The sequence below is a fragment of the Coffea arabica genome, chromosome 8c (genome assembly GCF_036785885.1).
Source record: "Coffea arabica cultivar ET-39 chromosome 8c, Coffea Arabica ET-39 HiFi, whole genome shotgun sequence".
In the NCBI taxonomy this organism is placed as follows: Eukaryota; Viridiplantae; Streptophyta; class Magnoliopsida; order Gentianales; family Rubiaceae; genus Coffea; species Coffea arabica.
The window spans coordinates 40,378,029-40,399,734 of record NC_092325.1 but is presented as its reverse complement, the minus strand read 5'-3'; the positions used below and the strand labels follow the sequence as shown (position 1 = coordinate 40,399,734).

The window sequence follows — 21,706 nt, the reverse complement described above, 5'->3', positions numbered from 1 at the left end:
ATGGGCATGTAAATGTTTATTATCAATATAAACATCTGCTAGATAGAAGCAGGAAAATGCACAATTAAATCAGCGTCTGTATAACATGCGACCATCAACCGGGAAGTACCCCAATGAAACTTTTTATTGCAGCTGTACAAGGGCACATAAGAAACTCACTAGAGACACTACTATCAATATTCACAAGCTGTTGCCTTTTACCAGTTCCCATTTCTTCCCTACAGACAAATTATATACACCAAAATGAATCATTTTCATGTTATCAGACGTAAAATTGGCCAAAATTTGTCCGCCCCGTGAGAAATCAATCATTGCTCAGAAGTCAGATCTGAGGCACCTTCTATATCCACACGGCTCATTTCTGTGGGAACAACGTTACAATCGAGAAGATCAGAAGTAGCTGATAGAAACCCTTGATTCTCATTGGATGATACAACATTTGGCAAATTTGTGCTCCCACTATCAGGCATAGATGTAGATGATACACTGCAGATAATCTTTGTTTCAGTCGGAGATACGGATGCCAAATTACATGCCTCCGTTCCCTGCAAAGAAGCAGATGCAACATTGCTCGGCTCCAGCTTTTCAGGTAATGGAGAAGATGCCATTTTAGTTGTTGTATCTATTTCAGGCAAGGAAGCAGCAGTAGCAGAAGAGATAGAGGAAGTATCGACTTCATTGCTTTTACCAGTTCCATCTTTGCCACCCCCTACAAGACAGTTGTAAGTATACGAGTCCAATTAGCATCATTCAGTACACATGTATAAGAGTTTCCCTTAATGAGCTTATAGATACCTGTATTAGATGCTGAGCCCGAGGGAACATTTGTATTTGAAGGCGTCAATGGAGTTCCAGTCCCCTTTTTCATCTTCACCTGCAATCACAACCAGAATGCAACAACTATAAGCTCCACAAGCTTGTAATGATACTATCCAACTTTTTGCTGAAAATTCGGTAAAGAACACCCTGAAATGCTTCTTTTCACACTACAAATCGATACTGGATCAGTCTGGTGCCACCAACAAAGCAATTGTTTTTCCTTTTCCCACCTTCACCCTTCTCAAATCTGTTTTATTTTTATGTTTTACTTCTCAGACAGGATATCCTACAGGACCCCCAAAGTTAGCGTGACAAAATAAAAGATAAAATGGGACTCAACTCCAAATTGCCACACACATTCTTCAATGCCTACAACATTCTGAAGGAAAGGGGGAGGTTCAAAAATCAATGGGTTTTTGAAAGGCAAGCTAACTTACGTTGAAAACATTTTTTCTTTTCTTTTGGGGGAGAGGCAGGGTCAGTTTGCAGAGTTCAACGCCTACCACATTCTGAAGGAAAGGGGGAGGTTTAAAAATCAATGTGTTTTTAAAAGGTAAGATAACTTACCTTGAAAAAGGGCTTCTTTTTTTTTTTTTTTTTTGGGAGAGGTGGGGTTTGGTTGGTGGTGGTTCTTGGAGAGGAAGGAATTTGCGGAAATTGGGTAATGCGGTAAGTGAAAAAAGAGAAGAACCTTTCTAGTCAACCAAACACATTTTACAAACCAGCTAGCCCAGAGATCTTCTCTGCTATTTTAGAAAGAATGAGACTCATGAAAGTTCCTCCTTTTCCCTCCTGCATTCTATCCACATCCAACAAGCTTTTTCTGCATACTCTTTTCACTGAGATAATCACCATTTGACTGGCAAATCTATGATGCTGACATAAAAACTATAATCTACTTGCATACCTTAACATTTTCTTCACAGTACTTAATGACGACTGAAAGGTTTGGACAATATCCATGCAAAAGTGTGTAGGCCCACAAAAGAAGCTTCCTTGAAGTGTTCATGTCAAGTATGTCCACGCCATCTATACCTGGCTGGACATATGTCTCCGTTGCTAACTGAGATGGCACCGTATAAAGATTTATGCCAGATGGGAGCAATGCACAAGAGGTATCCTTGTAAAAGTTATAGGAAGATCTGAGCAAAATAGCAGCAGTCTCCAAGTCTTCATCTGATACCCTCTTAACTATCACATTCTTGATCTTAGACAACGAAGGATTCCATTTGGTTTCAAGACACTTCAGATGCTCTAGGTCATCAGACGATGAACTCCACAATTCATCTGATTGCAAATCTACACAGAGCAACTGTATATTTTCTAGTCCACTACCTAATGAACCTGGAACATGGATCTCGCTTGGAATTCTTGAGTGCAATGGTGTTATTAAAGCCATGCTAATAACAAGAGACCGACACCAAGCAACAGAAACGATCTTATAAACTTTAGCACAGTTGCTATTAGACAACTTTGGGTTCTTCAAACGCTTCCTAATTTTCTCATTTATTCCTTCAAGTGCTTCTACCTTGACACTTCTCTCTAAGCATTGGATGTATTGATACAGATATCTGCACCAAAGGCCAAACACAAAATCTGTGTAAGTACATTGATTTCACCAGTCAAGATAGGTGTCACAAGGATGAAGTTGAGTTAGATTTATGAAAGTAACCAGCAGAAATCAACAAGGCATCTAGACTGTTAAAGCAAAGTATTATATTAAAGTCACAACACAAAGTAAAGTTCATACAGAAGTTACCCATATAAATAGCTCTCCGTCAATTCTGGGGTCTTAATCTCAGGCAAGTTGCATATGTCTGACCATAAGTTGACCTGGTCTAAAAACAGAGAAAATAATTTCTCCAGAAGATGTTCAATAGCACCACGAGTAGGATCAGAGCACGAGAGAGATTGCTGGATGGACAAAATTAAGGTCTTGATGTACCTCCCGATGGCAACCGGAACAATATCCTCAAGGCATGGAGAGAACTGAATTGAAAATCAAATAAGATAAATATGATCCCACCAACACAAAGTGTTTCTATGACAAATGACGATCATCATTTATTGTAAAGAAATCTGATCTGAAACTAGTAACAACAAATATCACCCAGATCATGCAAAATTATAAACACTAGTTCCATGTCTAAGAAGATTGTTTCTCAATCTTTCTTTGACCTTTTAATCTTTCAAATCAAGAGAAAAAGACAAGTAAAAAGGCTTATTAAGTTTAGATTATCATTTATTGTAAAGAAATCTGATCTGAAACTAGTAACAACAAATATCACCCAGATCATGCAAAATTATAAACACTAGTTCCATGTCTAAGAAGATTGTTTCTCAATCTTTCTTTGACCTTTTAATCTTTCAAATTAAGAGAAAAAGACAAGTAAAAAGGCTTATTAAGTTTAGATTGTGTAACTAACAAACATACTTTGCAAGGTAGAACATAATTTCATAACTGTCCTTTTCTCCTCACATTGCTCAAGCATGATGAATATGTGGCCGCATCTCATTCGTGCTTATTTGTTTGATTGTCCCATGCGTATGGACCTGTTCTCTGTTGTTGATTTTGCCTAAAAACAGTTTTGAAGCTTTCTTATTTGCTTAGACCTTATGGTTTCCTCCTAAATACTCGGGAATAACTTTTTCAAGACAAATTTTTCTTTTCAATGCTTTGACATGACAATTTCTTCCCAGAGTAAACAACTTTCAAAGCCAACGGAGAGGGATGGGTTGGGTGGTACGGGGGAGGGAATGTAAGTGAGAGGTCCTGGGTTTTGAGACCTCCCACTTATACTATAAAAAAATAATTTAAAAAAAAAAATTCAAAGCCATCTAGGCAGCTTTAAACAGTAGTGTGACAGATCATGCATCTGACATCAAATGAACAACAAAAGCCACTACTAATTTCATTTACTTACTAAAACAAGAATAATGAAACAATATGCCAATATTCACATAGCACAGATTTTACTATTTCACAGAGTTTCTGACACAAAAATTTTGCTTCAAATCTAAAAGAAGTATCAAGGATGTAGCTCAAAAAGAACACCTTGTATAAACCACTTAACCACATCAAAAATTGACAAAAAATAGGCAAAAATCCAAACTCATTCAAATGGTGATACCCTCTTATCTGAGCGAAGAGAAACATGAGCCCGATCCAACGTAGAGACATCTCCCGTCTCCTCCAATAATTTCAGATAGAACAATATGTACTTCCTGATGCAAGTGATAAACTTTCTAGAACTTTCTGCTAGGTTAACTTCCAGAGGTTTCCTATTTACAGAAACACTTGGTGTTTTGCGCCTGTAAATCAAAGAAGCACATGGCCAAGATTGAGATACTTGTATGTAAAATCATATACAAGGCTTCAAATTTCAAGGGAAAATGAGCTATTCCATTATGCTAATATCCAATCAGTTTTCAGAGAATTTTATGCTAGTCATATTTAGTGAAGAAATCTAAAAACATGTCCCTGCTTTCTTATTCTAATAGGCCTATATATGTTGGTAAAAATTTCTTGCGTATATAAAAATTCAATTAGCTTAAAATTATGTGACAACAAAATTCTCTTGACTTGCCAAATTAAGGAAAAGAAAGAAGTAAATTACATTGTTTTCAAATATCCTTGAGAAGTAGTTTGAGAAATGAGAAAAAGACGAAAGCTGTACCTTCCTTTCTTTACCATACTGTCAATCTCCCACATGTTTATCGTAAATGAAGAACGAGATGACTTAAAGCAGAAGGAAATCTCCTCCCTTGCCTTATCCAGATCCCCACTGCCCCCCCTTCTATACAGCCCTTGAGCGAGCATATATCTGGCCTTGTGAAAATGCTTGAGTTCTCCTTCAACACAGATTTCAAGTGCAGAAAGGCAATCATTGTAAAGCATATGCCACACCTCTTCCAACTTGGCAACTTCCACCATATTACCGGCACAGTTGTCATCTAAGTTTCTTTTCTCGCTATGCATTGATGGTTCCAAAATTTCACCACCAACTATGTCAAGAGTACTCATTATGGTTTGCTTTGTTGACTCCATAAAAGAATATGCTGCAACAACCTAAAGAAAACGCAGAGCTATTCAGCATCATACATACAAATATACATGTGTTTGTGTGTATCACTCCACAGGGATGATACTAAGAAACAAATAAAATAGTTGATCAATCAAATAACATGATAAGTAAGGAAGAAGCCGATTTTAAAAGGCCTGTATGTATGAATTTTATCTGCCAGTCTTCCTATTAGCTTATGTCGACGCGTGGGGCTTTAATGCACTAGGCTTAGTTTGTACTCAGCTCCTTCTATATTGCACATTTTTGTCCTTTCCGTCGAGTAGAATATGGTTTTTTGTGGTGTGGAGAAAAGAATTGGAGAAAATTCAAAGATAACAGCTAGGAAAAACCAGCTAGGAAAAACCTTCATAGCTTCTTGATCTTGTTTCCCACATGTGCAGAGTAGCTTCAGGCGTGAAGCATGCATCCTGTAGAATGGATCCACAGCTGATGGATTCAAGGCAATAGCCTTAGCATAATATGACAAAGACGTGTCGTGTGAACAGCCAAGCTTCTCACATATTTTTCCCAGATAAAATGCATGAGACCAATCTTCCCTGTAGAAATAGATTTTAATATGTAAGACCAGATAATGCTGTAAGTCCAGAAGCACTGTAAAAACCTGAGTGAAAAATATTTACTTATGCTCAAAGGCCTTCTTGAAATGTCTCATTGAGTTCTGACAGAACATCATCCAAACTGCATCCTTCGAGGGTATCATAGATCTCTGGTCATAAAATGGTACAACATTCTGAACACCATCGTAGTACACTAGTGCTAACAATTCATGTATCTCACCCTGGAACCCAACATAAGCAATAAAAGTGGCTTCAGCCATGTAATATAGTTGACAACTAAAAGATTCAATCAAGCAGCAGAGGCACATATGTGTAATACCAACTCATTCACTATTTCTGATTTGTAATAGTAACAAATTTCACAAGCAAGATTCAACAACCACAGGAGATCAAGCAGTTCAAAGCCTGTGAAGATGCAACCTATATTCTCATCTTTCCTAGTCAGCTCCATGAGATCATTGATTTTGGATCATAACTTGCGTAAATAAATAAATAAATAAAAAGAGGTCAAACCTTTAAACCATATCATGAAGACATCTCCAACAGAAAATAGTTGTTTGCCATCAACACTCTAGTTCCCTATACTAGTATACGCAGCAAGAAAAAAGGCACCAAATTGAACAAGCATCATCAAACTGGAGCATAACCTGTTGAATTGCTGTTTTTGCAAGAGCCAAAGTCATCAATAAGCATCGCCTGCTCCTCCTCCTACTTTTTTCAACCCTCTGAGGTAAAGTAGGATTCTTCCTCCATCCTAAAACATTTATTTGCTTACTTCCATCATTTAATAGTAAGTCCACCTCCTGCACACACAAGTAGTATTTTGAAAGCAATAAATGAATGTTTAATGTGGAACTAATGTTCTTTTTTATTTTCTCAATGCATAAGCCAACCCAAAAGATTACACAACAAAGGAAAGTCACCTCATCATATATATTTGCTAGCCGCTGCCAACTCTCAAAGCGTAGGGGATTGTACAGTAAATCATACTTAAAGAGTTTTGCATTTTGCTCAACAAACTCTTCCCCTTCCTTGGTTAATACAAAACCTGCCCATTTATCTGTTGCACTCATTTCTTCAGACAAAGCTAGAAAGTAATACAAGTTGCTGTACACATCATGGTAAGGTCCAGAGCTGCATTTAATGAACATATTATTCAGTCTATACCAAAAATCTGAAGTAATCATAAGTACCAGGTCCCTTCTTGCCAATCAATGACAAGCCCATACCAAACAAGTTGGAACTGGTTATATAGAAGATCCTCAAGTCCATAAACTAAAATAATAAAAAATATTGGTAAAGAGACAATACCTAACAACCAACGATGCTTGCTGTTGTTTGAGGCTTCCAGGATCAGAAAATACTGTCTTGATAACTGAATCCAGAAAGCCATCACATCCAGCTTCTTCTGACAGTTTATCTTCACATAAGTCAGGATCATCTAAGATTTTATCTATTGCATTTCCCACCAAAACATGATCAGGAGGCTGCGGAAAGTGCTTCCGTATAGCTCTTAGTACTCTCCGAATTTTAATAAGACCGGTTCGCTAACAGACACAGAAAACTAATTAGCAACATAGTTTTGAATGAATAACACAATGATCACAAGTTCAAAAGAAATGCAAGGGAGGAAAAAGACTGGTCATTATTTACTTACTGATGAAGCTTTGGCATAAGGCAGTATGTATTGGAAAACATCAGCACACTGTTCCTTTGTCTGATAGTCTCCCCGGCTAGTGTTTTTGTGTATGGCTAAATCATCTTCATAAGATGAGTCAGATCTAAGATTCAAACCATACAAACAGTAAAAGCACTGATCCAAAGCATTATCAATTCCCAGTTCTAATTCTTCTCTTTCATCCTCTGTCATTTCTTTTCCACTTTCTATAGATTGAGTGTCTTCTTTTTCTTTTTGTCTCTCAAGGAACACGCTATTTGGCCTAGCACCCACGTTTCTATCACATTCTACTCCTGTCTCCTCTTTCTTTAGACGTTCCTGAGTGCAAAAGCTTTCTGAATAGTTCCCTTCAGTAGCATCCTTCTCTGGTGTACTGATTTCATCTGTATGATCCACATCTGTAGCCTGTTCAATAATCTTTGCTTCATTAACAGAACCATCAATCTGAAAAACAGGGGATATCTGACCAGAACTTTGGACTTGATTCTCAGCCTTGCTTTGGTTTTGACAATTAGATTTAAGCTTCATATCCAAGGCTAACAGGTGCTTTATGGCAAACTTCAAAAATGTCCCCCCCTCCTCGTCATCATTTCCATGGGCACAGCAGAGTTCAAACTCAGCAAGCATGTCATGCACAGCAACAATCAACTCTGTCTGATAACAAAATATATGCCAATTCTCTATATTAACATGAAATAAATTCATAATATGACATCAAAAAACTTAAAGCAATATATGGGGCCATGAGAAGTAAGAGTTAACATTTTCAAAAAACAGGATTTATGCCACACCTGAGTTTTGATAGGAACAGTAGGGCTAAGGTGCTGGAGTTTACAGAATGCAATAGCTGCATCTACAAAGTAGCATATCTGTCCCTGCAAATTTTCGTCTGAAATCCCAAGTCCAGATGATTTCTTACAAAGGTACTTATTTGCAACATTGCACATAAGTACTAGCAAGATAGACTGGATATCCTTGATAACTTTCATTGGACCTATAACACCATTCTGCAAGAAACCCAAATTATCACTCACTGTAAATGAATATAGCGATGTAATGGCATCGATTATATCCAACTTGTCCAAAAATAAATAAAAACTGCACAAACCTTCTATTTTCTCCAACAAGTAAAAGACTCAAAACTACATTATGCGAGAAGAAAAGTCTGACAAGATATATTAAGCATCATAATTGGACCAAAGCATGGTTCAGAGCAAAATAATTTGCCATTACAGAAAAGTGTAAATGCTGTAACAAAGCTACTGACAGCCTAGCATTATGGCATTCTTGGAGGTCAAAGCACTAATAAAGAAAACAAGTCTACTTTTCTTTGCATTGCCAAGCTTGTGACGAGGCAAATAGATTTATCATTTAGAACGAACAAACATCAAACACAATGTCAGAGGCTTTATCAAACCTAGCACAGCAGCGTTTGGTCTAACTTAGAACTTGCAAGGTTGCAGATTTTCATAAATGTTCACACAATTACATATCTAGAAAAAGTAACTGAACCCTGATGCTTAACGTAGCAGGTTTTCGTAAATGTTCATCCAATTACATATCTAGAAAAAAGTAACTGAACCCTGATGCTTCATTGAAAACCAGTAGATACACAGAAGTACTGGACCGCCAACCTCATGAGTTCATGACACATAAAAGTGATTTCTAATCTCTTAGTACATAAGATTGACCTCATCAACAAGAAAGTGATTTATGCAAAGCATAGAAGAGCGTAGGATAAGTTCCATGAGCTTTACTAGCCATATGTACCACCAACAGAATATAAAACCACAGGGGGATATTGACAAATTCCTCTATTAGCTTGCCCAGAAAAGGTGCATCAATAGACATGAGCAGATACGTCAATGAACAAACAACATATATAACAATTACCCATATCTGAATAACTAGCAAATTTAAGATCTTCTGAAAGTTGAACAGTGGCCTTAGAAACATTAACTTTGAAATTTTGAATTGACCTACCAAATGATCGCATGGAATCATGCTCTTTATCCGTGAGGTACATCCAGAAATTGCCTTGACTTCTTCAGCAACAACGTGGTTCCAGTAGATGCATGCGCTGTCCTTTGCTTCTGTTTCAGAGGAAGAGAAGACATTCAAGCCATGACTTTTAATTGAAGGAGGATAGTCTCCTAGACCAGCGGCAGATATCAGTATTTGTAGTTTCCTTCTGTGACACTTCAAATAAACCTCAATATCCATTGACATAGCTTGTTCACATGCCTTGATCAAAGCATCTATTGCAGATAGCTCAACATTGGTAAATCCTTCATCTAGCCCGGAAACATTCCCCACATCAAGATGGACATCTTTAGCAGAGAATAAAAGGGGAACAAGCATATCTACACACTCTGAATACATATTTTTCCCAATCATTTCGTGTACAGTCTTCTTCATCAAGAAGTCAACCTCTAATAGATTAATTTCACTGAGAATCCTATCAACAGTAAGCTTGTGAATGACCTTGCAGTGGGGCAAGCAAATAGAACTAGTAGACTCATTCTTGTTCTCCTTATTGACCAACAGCGACAGAGAAGTAGAAAACTCTGCTTGAGCTTTTGCTTTGTTGCCATCCACCATCGAAAGGCGTCCACTTAACCAGAAAAAACGTACCCAGAAAGGAAAGTCATTGCTCAACGGATGACTGTTGTCAACTGCAATTTTACAAGGGTCCGACAAGCTCTTCCTTGAAGAGAGATTATCATGTGAAGCCACAGCAAGACTTTGAAGGGGACACTCCAGTGCTACACATTCAATAACTTTACAAATATGATATGATGCCTCTGACATGTATTCAGATGTTGATGAGTCTGGAGACCGTAGCCCAAAGTCATAATATAGCTCTGCGAGAAAAAGACTGCATTCTGGAGTTCTTTCCTTCCCCCATTGCCTAGTCAACTTCTCCAAGTCCAAAAATTTAGCATTAGAATCCTGAAAAAAAATGCATCTACTAGCAATCTCTTCTAAAATTAAGTGACTCACGTGGTAAGCACCATAATTTTCTGAAGTTTTCTCCACAAATCTGATCACATCTGTACTCTCTGAATCCTGTGAACGGGTCACAATTTCAGCACAATCAGATGATGTACTAGCATCAGTCGTATAGTCATCGCTACCTCCTCCACCTGCAATAAAAGGTCTTAGAAATTGCACTATGACTTTAGCTAGATCCCTTGTGGTGCCAAAATCTGAATCCTCTTTCCCTGGTTTACGACTCCTAAGCCTCTCAATGCGACTACTTCGCCTTTCTTGAGGTTGTTCCTCAGACACATTTGCTTCCTTTTCCTTAGTGTGAGAATTTTTCTCAAAATTGCAATTAGCAAACGGCATATCTTCACTGGATGTGGTCAACATAGATCCTTTGCTTTCCAGGGTCTCCATGCCACTTCCAGAAGTGTGAGGCAACCGTATGCTTAAGCTAACATCCCCAGATTTATATTGCCCTCTTTCCTGATCAGGACTAGCTGAAACAAACGAATTTAACAGCTGCAGAAGCTCACCAGCAAGAGCAGTCCATGAAGGTTCTGAAAGCTGAACTTCTATAGTCTGCTTTAGCTTTTTTGATGGGGCACCATCTATCAGGTCATCATTTTCTGCCTTTCTCTTTTCAGGAAATTTCAACCGGATATGTTTTGGTTCCAGTCTGTCTATCCCTCTTGGAGCAAATGGAATGGGTTCAGACCCTTCAATTGTAGTTTTGACATGCAAAGCACGTGAATGAGATGGCCAATGCCTCAGTATTAATTCAGCCACAGAAAGACAGGCAACCTCATCCCCAATAGCAATGAGAACTTCTAAAAGTTTTTCCATGCAATTCCCTGCATTTATGTTGTCAAAGAAAAGCAAATGAATTGATTTATAGCAACAGTTGAGGGATTGATTACATGGCTATTAAATTGCTTAAGTCATGGAATGCAAATGATACTGAGAACTACAGAATTTCCCAGAAGTTACCCAAGAAAACTCACAAAATGCTTACAATTGTTGGGACTGCAAAATAGTCCTTGTTCAAATGCCCAACGCGAAATACTTAGAAGTCCCATTGAGCAGGATAGTGTTCCTAGCTGGTTCCAGACAACTGAATCTTTGTTATCAATCTCCACAGCTTGAAGATAGCACTGTAGAGCATTCTCATAAAAAGTAGGACCTTGTTGAAGAAAAACGGTAGCAAGGTTCTTCAGCACCAAAAATCTGCAAAAGAAAAAATTAAACATTCTACTCCCTTGTTTAAGAAGAATCAATGTTAATCTTTACTACTGTGCTGATTTTTTCTCCTCCAGAAAAGATAATATTAGAGTTATGTATGGTCAACGGACACCAAAAATTTGTCCATCTCAAACCTCACAACAATGGCGACAAGTTCCACAAACCTATAAGAAAAGAAACAGCATATTAAGTTCCATTGTCGACTAATGCCTCTTATATATAGTTACTTTGTTTTGTAAGGATGAACTCTTATGAAAACCAGTACACAGTACATAAAGGAAAATAGTTAATGAAGGCTAGAACTCCTTAAATTTCAGGTACAACAATTTGGTAACACCAAAAAATATGCACATTTAAATGCTTTTTAACTTTTCCCTAGCTGGAAAAAGATGGTTGTATCTTTTCCATGTGCATCAATTCCCGGATGTTCAAATAAATTGTAAAGTTTGGTCCAAGTGCCTCCATTTCTGAAACATTATTTCATGGCAATAACAGAGAGGGGGAAATTTTCATTTAAAGAAGCGGATACCGTTGTTGTTTGCACAAAATAGGGAGTGAACTTATCCAGTCAATAAAAAAAGCTCTCCATCCAAGAAAATAATACTCCTAATCCTTTGCATGATGCGCAAAAGTAGAATAGCATGTGACTAACCCTTCTCTAGTTTTAAGATCATCCTACAATGACGGGATCACTTAAGATGCCACCAAGGAGAAGAAAGTGAAGAACTGTCCATGTGAAAAAATACCACATAGAAACACTATAAGCATTTTGTAAGACTCCCTTATGGTGGCATTTCAATTGTAAACTATTTCAGAAAAGGAAAAGGTTGAAAATGATTTCTATTAACCATTATGATTTCAACTTATCTGAAAACTTAATTTGTTGAGTACGAAATCCAAAATAATTTGGAATGTGAACCATACAAGTATTTACTTATACTTCAAAGTATGGAACAAAATCATAATGAATCATGATCATGGCAAAATATAATAACCATGTGGGTGGAATTATATAGAAGAAGGATGGTTAACAGAAAATAAACAGGCTCGTTATACTATTTCGTTCATGTCAGACACACAAAAAATCATCCGCATGATCATACAGCTATCTGACCTTAAGCTGCGTATGCACCGCAAATATGTCAAGCAAGATTTGAATCAGATTAACATTCAAATACTTCAATAACCTTATGATCTCAAATATTTTATACAATCTGGGGGAACTGGAAGCACCATTCAGTTTTCAATGTCTTAAATTTTCTAAAAACCACCCTATTTGTCAAATTGCACATTTCCAACAGACTGTACGCCAGGAAGCATAAAGTCATTGACTAATTTCACAAGGTAAACAATTTTCACATCAACATCAATGGACAAGCTTCAAAGAAAACCAAAGGGTGGTTCAAAAAAGCCGGTTAATAAAGCCACCATTTAGTTATTGTTCTTTCGACTCTTTCACTGTTGACACACATCCAGAAAAAAAAGATGCTAACATTTTGGAAATGACTTTTATTGCAGATGAGCCTAAGTGTTCATTTTTTCACAGGAAAAGGCATTGTTGATCTGAAGTCGACATGGTAATATAAATCATATCACTAACATTCACCCATAGCATGCCATGGACATTATTAAGAAAGCAACTTCATGAACTGTGAGTGCATAAGTCAAAAATTAAAAAGACAATAAGTAAAACATCTGTTTCTAAGAATTTTGCTTCAACCCAAACCTGAGCTGTAAAAGATGACCATCACTAACATTATTGTCCACCTACAAGATAAGAAATGGAGTGAGCAAGGATCAAATAGATGAAGCAATAAAATTTTGAAACACCAAGAAGTTAACAAAGAACATAAACTACCTGAGCACTTGATACCATAGGATCTTTTAGAACAGACTCCAAAAGTTCACGAGCCTTTTTGTAGTCTTTAGCTTGCAATTTTGCAAGCCCTTCATGATAAATTTGTGATAGATGAAATTCCTGAAATCATACAAGTCAATTTATCCAAAAATAGCTATGCACATAAACATTTAAACAGATGGTAGGTGAAGCATCATAAAAATTTGGATATCTTCCCATTTGGAAAATGTTGTTCATAAAATATCAAGAAAATGAGATTAATTTTGAATTCTACTCCATAAACAACTCATTGCTACTGTGCTTGCTATAGAAGCTATAATAGTCATTTTTCCTGTTCAACTTTATATTAGTGTGCGTTCTCGATGCAACCACACTTAAGCATGTACTAGCCCAGGTCATTTCATGTTGTCTTATTTATCATCATCCTACTTGTTTATTTAACAAACAATTAGTATGTCACTCTTTCTACTCAGTGCTCTATCAAATTGCTATCGGACTGTTAAACTATGCTCTTGGTTTCTGCTATGGTATTATCTCCTGGAATTCAAATTTCTGTCCTTCTTTAGATATCATCAGTTGTCTTGTTGTAAATATTAGTATCTCCAAGCATGCAGATAGTAGGTGGGTCAGTGCTTGAAATTTTTCGTGTACTGCATATTTAAGAATTCTGATTTAGCTTACTGGGGCAAAAGAATTAAGGGCAAAACGATTAGGACCAAAAGTGGTGCAAAGTAAAACTTTTATAGACGACTTCTCAGTAGAAACTTAAATATTCACGGATTGAAGAAACTGCTATTCGCAGACTAGCCATAGGATAAACTTGAGATGGAAAAAGTGTTGCTAGTAAGGTGGTAAGCATAAACTGACCACAATTAATCTTCATTATCTTGTTTTGAAGTAAAGAGGCACCTGTTAACCATGACAATGCTAGAACAAGCAATCAAAGCACATGAATTACGAACACAATCACAGCCAACAAGAGATTTGCTCATAAAAGGCTGCCTCAGCTATGCAGTTAGAATAGAATTCCAGCCTCCTTAACATGCAAAGAATTCAGATGCAATATTTTTCCTTGATTCTCATCCGAGCTATCTGATTTCCTTACGTTTAATGACACCCAAAAACTGCCTCTAGCAGACCAAGGATGAAACAGCATAAAGTTTTTTTCCAAGACCTTCCTAATTTCCTAGGACTTTACATTTCAAAATCTGTATCTACTCTTCCCACCTCGACTATTCAAATACCTCTTCCCAAGCCCTCTTCTATGTTAGTAATCTGTGATTTGGCAACTATACCACTTCCTATGCCAAATCACCTCCAAATTCCAAATGTTAACCCACTCAATGAGCCACCTAAAACCCAGTTGAGCATAAAATGGACCAAAAAGATGCCTAATAACAACCCAATCAAATCCAAAATTCTCAATATCAAGGTCAAGCTAGATAGTTGTTTACAATCAAATACAAGTCAGCCCTATCCATGGCAAAACAGGTTTCCTGAACCAAATCAAAACTCTACCACTGGCACACCAATGCACCATCATTTCCTCCACCCTCAACCACCAAAACGCCCATAAACCACCATACGACAGTTGAATCTCATCATTTGTCCTCGCAACTCAAAACCGGCTCCCAAAGAGTGAACAACAGCTTTTGCGTGTATGCACGCATATTGCGACTTCTTTCTATCATAAACAGAAACTAAACAGGTGAACTGGCCAAAACCGACTGAAATAGAGAACAAGGGATTACAAGCTTTTTGAACATCGAGATCCCACTTCAGTTCTTGTTAATAGAATGGGGAAAGGGTTTCAGTTGCACTTTTTTCTTTGTTCTTGATTGATTACGTTTAGCTCCCACTATGCCCACAAAAAACTACCTAAACAGTAAACATATTGCATATCGTAGCCATAGCACCAAGACTGACTAAGAATCTGCAACATTTCAAACTGTAAAGAACCAAAAACAACAACAACAACAACAACACTGAACCCCATAAAGTAAATTTTAAGATGACAACAATAGCTGAATGGAAGGACATGGTAGGAAGTTAAATCTTACCTGGGCTTCTTTAGTGGGAGCAAGAGGTTCCCACTGCTTTTTCGAGTCTGTATCGTTAATTGCTGCAATTGAAAACTGAAATTCCAAAAATTCAAAAAAAAATCTTGAGAAACTAGAAACGCAGAATTTCCATTGTCGGGAGAAAAAAAAAACTGAAGAAAACGAATGGTGAAACCAGAAAAGTATACCATTGTTTCTTTGTTCAGTGTTTTGGGGTTTCTACTTCTTTCTTCTTCGAAGGTTAGGGATTTAGGCGGGGGTTCTGGGATTTGGTTTGGTCGTTTACTTTTCCGTCACTACTCTGTTAACTCTCCCTGTTTGGGGGAGTTCCCTCTTCTGCTGCTCGCATCTTCTGCAACTCACTTTTTCACGGCTTTTTATTTTTTATTTTTGCCCTTTGCCAATTTAGCTCCAAGATTTATAATGGCAATTTCACTGCCTTTTTTAAGGTAAAATATTGTAAACCCCCATCAACTATCTTCCTATCCACTTTGCGCCCCTATTGTTACAAAAGCTACAACATCAATCCCCCTCATTAGTTTTAAAAATGATTCAAATGCAGTCAATTTTTGCGAATTAATTTAACTAAATTAGTCCCTCGATTTGTTCTTAGAGCTAAACTAACTTAAAGTAATATGTCACTCCCTTGATTCTTCTTTATGAAAGAAATAATACAAAAAAAAAAGAAAAACAAAAAAGGATCTCAACTCATTGGCAATTGCGACAAATTATAAAAATTCGTAGACATTGAGAAGATATCTCAAGGCGGGTGTGCTTTGCACCCGTCTTTGGCTCAATGGGCACCTCCTACTTGGTGGGATGGGAGACAAAGTTCGAAACCTTGCCTCCTATAAAAAATGTCACATTTCTATGGCTTGTCTTCAAAAAATTCAGACGGGTGTGCTGTGCACCCATCTAGTCCGATGGTGGTTCAGTCCCCTCCGACTTATTCCTGAACCTCCTTAGGCTCGCCCCCTTCCCCTTAGTGTAGGATAAATTAGGTTTATCGTCTCCGACAAAAAAAAAAAAAAAAAAAAGAAAAGATATCTCAAATGACAGTAAAAATGTATCATATTTAGTACTTAATAATTTAATAACTTAATAAATTCAGATTTCAATTTTCAATTTCATCAAACACACCCTTAGACTCTCTTTTATTCTTAGATTGAAGGTTCGAATCATGTGTCATATAGTTGGAGATGATAATGATATAAAGAGGGGTGAGAAACTATTTACAACAACAATAACAAAATATACACAATGTGGCAAACTATTTACAATCGACAATAGATTTCCATTGAATTAAAAGTTAAAGAGGTTGACGTGTCGCAGTTGAAATAACAAAGTGAAATCCTGGCGGGAAGGAAATATGTGCGCAGACTTCCTCGCAAAGGAAAAGCCTCAGGACGAGCCGGAGTCACTTGGATTTTGAAAGTCCAGTACAGAGCTTTAGACCAAATTTAGCAGCTGATATCACGGGGTTTCTAGGTACACGCCGTGGCCTTCTAAAGCATCAAAAAACACATTTGAATTAACTATTTTTTGAGGTGTTATTAAACTATTTTTTAGAGTACCTTTTAGAGTATTTTTAAAAAAAGTTTAAACTAATTTTTGAAAAAATTGAAGAATCCAAACAGTGTATTTGGATTGTAAGTTACTTATTCAAACTGAGAGCTTTCCATAACAAGGGAAACAAAGTGGCATCGGCAGATAGTTTAGCGGGTTTATTGTATTTTACCTTTTTTTTTAAATTTTCTTACTAAATTTCTGTTTAAAAATTCAATTCAGTACTTATATTTAATGTAATGGAATCTTAACATATTCAAACTGTTCGATAACAAAAAATTAAATATCTGAATTAATTAAGTAATTTTGAATTTTAAAGGCCAAACTTGTTCCCAAAATTAATTCGATTTAATACTTAACAATTCAATGATTTAATAGATTCAAGTTTCAGATTTCAAATTTCAATTTTATTAAACACGCCTTAAAATAAATTATATTTGTTTCAAATATTTTCAGGTCACATGTCCTTTCTTGATAATAAAATTGAATAACATTCCCTTATTTTTCGATAATAATAGAATGTAATTCCAGAAAGTAGCAAGTCTTCCTATTCGCTTTTCCTTATCGATGAAGTAAAAGGTGAAGGAGAACGCCAGTCCCTACTCGTCATATTCCCCAGCTCAAATCTGGGCCAACTCGATCCGCGTCCACCCAGCACCAGCGGCAGGGCAGCCGCTCCTCCGGCCCCAAAATCAGTCCTCCTCGCACGCATTAGCACACAGCGATCTCTTTTTCTTTGGAATCCTCCGCCGCACTCCAAATCCAAGCTATTTTTCCTACAGAACTTTTGATTGCAGATCTATCTACTCTACTCACTCCTTTTCCTCTGTCTCGCTCCAACTGGTAATATTGCTATCTTTTTTTCTTTTTTTTTTTAATTAATCGATTTTTTTACATCTAGAGACTTGTTAGGGTTTCGAGTTCGGATCATGTTTCTTAGCAACTTGCTTTTGTTTGGGAGAATTTTGAATTTCGATTTTAATTGTGTTGTCGAGCGGTCTCCTCTAATTTGTGATTCACGCTTAATTCTTCTGGGGAGTGGTTACCCTGTCTTTTTTCCTACACGCGGTTCCTGGAGAAAGGAAAAAATTGTCCTGACAGTTTATTTGTTGATTCAGTCCTGAATCTGGTGAATTAAGGTGACAATTATTGTGATATATGACTGAAATATTTTTCACACTAAGAAAAATGTTTCAAAAAAATATGTGACAATTGTGGAAAGAGTTGAGGATTTGAATATCTAGATTCTGAAAGGCGTTAGATGAACCTTACTTCATCTTGGTGAATGTTTAAATACTTTACAGGTAAGTAGTGTAGTTTTATTTTTTCCTCATTTTTAATGATATCCTTTGTTTTGGGTAGTGCTCAGTCATGTAGGCGCAACTATATGTTCAGATTAAACAGAGAAGAATTTGGAGATTTATGTAACATCAAAATAACTGTTATGTGATAGAGCAATAAAACAGTTAGGTTTCTTGACTGCACACTTCTGTTTGAATCTAAATGTTTTACTGTTTGCTTTTGCCTTTTGATTTGCCTACTTGATGCTGTTTACACAGAGGGATCATGCTAAGTTTGGATGCTGATGTAGTGAAGTAGAATTCAAAGGGTGTTCAATTTAGTGGATCTGTAAAATGAAGAATGATAGTGTTTAATGGAACGCCTTGCAGTTTTGTAGTTAATGATGCTAAAAAAAGAAGAAAGATTTTCAACCTCTCCCCCCATGATGTGCTTCTGTTTGGCAGAATTTCTAGAAAAAGAATGAGAAGGTCAAGTTCAAGGTTGAGGGGAAAAGAAGTAGGAAAATTGCAAAATGAGAATTGTTTGTCTCAATGGTGAAATGACTAGGTTAGCTTTTGTACAGTAGAACTTGCCCCTTTTTTTTGGGGGGGGGGGGGGGGGTAACTCGTATGTACCAATAAATATGCATTTTACACATGGCTGCCCCTCTTGGTTTGTCAATTTAAGTTTCCTTTTTGTAGCCAAAAAGGTATTCCATGATCTTGATGTAGTTTAAGTGCTGCTTCCCTGTTTAACATATTCTTAATCTTGGAATTTTACAGAAATGTACGATAATCTTGGACAGCCTGGGGTGCCTAGACAGCCACCTAACTCCCAACCAAATCCATTTGGGAGTTCCTTCTATGGTGCAGGATCTGATCTTATCAGAGGGGGATTGGGAGCTTATGGGGAGAAAATCTTAGGATCAAGTTCTGAGTATGTTCAAAGCAATGTAAGTCATCATAGTTGCTATGATTATATACGAGGATTCATTTTGGGCTAAAAGCTGTACACACTTGTTATCTTCTCTAGTATAACTTGAAAAGTATAAGCCCCCAGTTTATTTTTCCTTTTGTCAAGTGATGAGGCATTCAAACCTAGTCCCATCAAAGTCTAGACATTCTGGAAATTGACGTACCAATGGCTAAAGTGATTGATCGGGTGAGCAAAATAAGTACCAATTTTATTACTGCTTGTAGAAGGTATACTGATGAACCTTTACGCCTTTAGCTAATATGAATCAATTAATACTAAAGCTGGGATTGGCTATGAGAGTGCACCGTAGCTCTAAAGTAGTGATTGGCATTAATCCATCCTTCAGCTGCTCAAAGTTAAAGCTGATAAAAAAAATTGACCCAAGTGAGTGCAAGGTTTTTGGACCTTTGGAAAGAAGTTTAGAGATGGCAAAATAAAAGGAAATAATAGTTTGTTGGTTCTTCGCTGCTTAGACTGCTTCATTTTATTTTTCGCCGGACAAAGAAAATAGGCAAAATAGTTGTCTTCTCCTGGGTCCCACTTCTTGTTGAGAGTGTTCTTGAACTCCAATTACATTTGTACACTGATACCGCATTTTTTGACATTAGGCAATGTCATTCTTTAATTCTGTTTCTGGCTTGCGATATAACCTGTATTGAAATTTTAGTTTTTTAAATTGCTGTTTGAGCTTGAGAAAGCTTTAAATGTTTTAAAATGGTCTAATAGTTTTTGTTAGTCCATATCTATATATATGTTCACAGCTGGATTGACGTTGCCTTGTGTTTGTTGAGGTATAAAATGTTTTGATCCATAATTTTTTTTTTTTTTTAACAACGGGCAGATTAGTAGATATTTTTCTGATCCTCAATACTATTTCCAAGTGAATGACCAATATGTGAGAAACAAATTGAAGGTTGTTCTTTTCCCCTTCCTTCACAGAGTAAGTTCCAGTTTGCTGCCCACTGCTGTGGTTTTTTTTTTTTTTTTTAATTTGTTTCTTGCTTCCTCCAGCAAATGAAAAGTCTTCTTACTTTGTTGGATTCTCCTTCAGGGTCACTGGACAAGAATCACGGAGCCAGTAGGTGGTAGGCTCTCTTACAAGCCTCCTATATATGACATTAATGCTCCAGATTTGTACATTCCATTCATGGCATTTGGAACATATGTTATTCTTGCAGGCTTATCATTGGGTCTTAATGGAAAGTAAGCTTCCTATTTTGTATCTCTCTACTGATGATCTATCTTTAGCTAACACAATGGCTGCAAGTAGTTTGGTTAACATTTTTTCACTTCAATTAACCTTTCCTGGGGAAGAGTCCTTGGATTTGGGAACCAAATGACTGCAATAGTAGGAAGTTATTTGATCATGACATTGATTTAATTATTAAAAATTTCAAAGTAATTCAGGAAATATGTTATTTATCTTTATTTGGTGTTTGGTGCTGTATTGAAAAGTAAAGGAACGAAGGATAACAGGTTAAAATGATTTCTTAGCATTGTCTGGTGGAGTATTTCACTGCTTTTGGTAAATTAGCTTCACAAATTTTAGATTGGGTTAGGTTTTGGGAAGCATCCTAAGTAGTCTGTCTTTTTTCTGATTCTCATTTTCTCTTCCTTGCTGACTTGACTTTTTTCCAATTTCTTTTTATTTGGTTCTTTTGTTGAGCAAATTGATGTTTCTTTGCAGGTTTAGGCCGGAAGCTCTAAATTGGTTGTTTGCCAAGGGATTGGTAGGATGGTTTTTGCAAGTTGCTCTACTGAAAATGTCATTGTTTTCGCTGAGTGGCGGGGAGGCTCCTTTACTTGACATTGTGGCATATGCCGGATATACATTCACGGGATTGTCTCTGGCCGTTGTGGGAAAACTTATTTGGAGCTATTCATACTACGCTCTGATACCCTGGATATCTTTATGCATGGGAATTTTCTTGGTGAAGACAATGAAGAGAGTTCTTTTCGCAGAGGTGAGGAGTTATGATTCAAGCCGGCATCATTACCTCCTGCTCTTCATTGCCATGGCTCAGTTTCCGCTTCTCATTTGGCTTGGAAACATCAGTCTAAATTGGCTTTTTTAAGCTGTATCAAGTTGTGCTGTAGTTCGGGACAGCTCATTAGTAAAGACAGTATTCCAAGTTTTGTAGTCGTATTTTAGTTGTTTAATCTCTTTGGGTGCCTTGCCAGTATTACCATATTGAATTGTTTCTTTATGATCCATGACGCACTACTAGGAATATGCATGTCGTATGCAGATGCCCCCTGGGATTTTGACATACTAGCACGTTTTGGTCGGGGAGAAAGTGAAAATAGAATTTTTTGTGTTATATATGCGGATCTGTGAATCGATTGTTAAATTTTTGGATTGTATATCTAAACGACGGTCAAATTCATTTGCTCAAGATCAAGAAACGCTGCCGAAATAAGAGAAAAATTGTTCTTCGATTCTCTTAAATTTTCCCCTGTAAGATATTTGATAGCCCAAAAATTCCAATTCTTGCATGGTCTGATTTGGATAAGCAAAATGAATATTTTGATCAGTCTACATGTAAATGAGTTCAGCTCTCAAAACTATAAGTACAAAATCACGCGTTATCACAAAATTT

The 21,706-nt window shown here is 36.9% G+C and overlaps 2 protein-coding genes across 8 annotated transcripts; one reads left to right on the top strand and one right to left on the bottom strand.

Annotated features, from left to right (window-relative positions):
• Positions 1-86: 86 nt before the first annotated feature.
• On the bottom strand, positions 87-15,685 carry LOC113706506 (calcineurin-binding protein 1-like). Of its 5 annotated transcripts, XM_027228424.2 has the most exons (21): positions 15,473-15,636; positions 15,285-15,359; positions 13,225-13,344; positions 13,093-13,133; positions 11,501-11,530; positions 11,140-11,351; positions 10,143-10,978; positions 9,123-10,058; positions 7,931-8,146; positions 7,119-7,793; positions 6,773-7,008; positions 6,385-6,595; positions 6,109-6,264; positions 5,525-5,682; positions 5,248-5,440; positions 4,497-4,888; positions 3,951-4,131; positions 2,579-2,808; positions 1,727-2,390; positions 796-874; positions 87-709 (listed from the first exon to the last, which is right to left on the bottom strand). In XM_027228424.2, the coding sequence occupies exons 1-21, from the start codon at positions 15,473-15,475 to the stop codon at positions 309-311; spliced, it is 6,045 nt and encodes a 2,014-aa protein (XP_027084225.1). In that variant the 5' UTR covers positions 15,476-15,636; the 3' UTR covers positions 87-308. The 5 variants fall into 5 exon arrangements, with proteins under 5 accessions (XP_027084225.1, XP_071920140.1, XP_027084223.1 ...); XM_072064039.1 differs by lacking the exon at positions 11,501-11,530 and having other exon boundaries at positions 15,473-15,675; XM_027228422.2 differs by having other exon boundaries at positions 9,123-10,978.
• A 1,677-nt stretch (positions 15,686-17,362) lies between these two features.
• Positions 17,363-21,295, top strand: LOC140013673 (uncharacterized). 3 transcript variants are annotated; one of them, XM_072063348.1, is made up of 6 exons: positions 17,366-17,693; positions 18,914-19,083; positions 19,948-20,046; positions 20,158-20,191; positions 20,285-20,309; positions 20,794-21,295. In XM_072063348.1, the coding sequence occupies exons 2-6, from the start codon at positions 18,916-18,918 to the stop codon at positions 21,179-21,181; spliced, it is 714 nt and encodes a 237-aa protein (XP_071919449.1). In that variant the 5' UTR covers positions 17,366-17,693; positions 18,914-18,915; the 3' UTR covers positions 21,182-21,295. The 3 variants fall into 3 exon arrangements, with proteins under 3 accessions (XP_071919448.1, XP_071919449.1, XP_071919450.1); XM_072063347.1 differs by having other exon boundaries at positions 17,363-17,693; positions 20,158-20,309; XM_072063349.1 differs by lacking the exon at positions 19,948-20,046 and having other exon boundaries at positions 17,368-17,693; positions 20,158-20,309.
• The last annotated feature ends 411 nt before the right edge of the window (positions 21,296-21,706 follow it).

What these genes read in the sequence shown, in the direction of transcription:
- LOC113706506 (XM_027228422.2), bottom strand. An exon ending in AAGAAGGCCTTTGAGCATAA is followed by an intron (nt 5,441 to 5,524) that starts GTAAATATTTTT and finishes CTATTTCTACAG; the next exon opens with GGAAGATTGGTCTCATGCAT. An exon ending in ACGGAGAGCTATTTATATGG is followed by an intron (nt 2,391 to 2,578) that starts GTAACTTCTGTA and finishes CCTTTGGTGCAG; the next exon opens with ATATCTGTATCAATACATCC.
- LOC140013673 (XM_072063347.1), top strand. Translation starts at nt 18,916, where the DNA reads ATGTACGATAATCTTGGACAGCCTGGGGTGCCTAGACAGCCACCTAAC. An exon ending in CTGAGTATGTTCAAAGCAAT is followed by an intron (nt 19,084 to 19,947) that starts GTAAGTCATCAT and finishes AACAACGGGCAG; the next exon opens with ATTAGTAGATATTTTTCTGA. An exon ending in TTTTCCCCTTCCTTCACAGA is followed by an intron (nt 20,047 to 20,157) that starts GTAAGTTCCAGT and finishes ATTCTCCTTCAG; the next exon opens with GGTCACTGGACAAGAATCAC.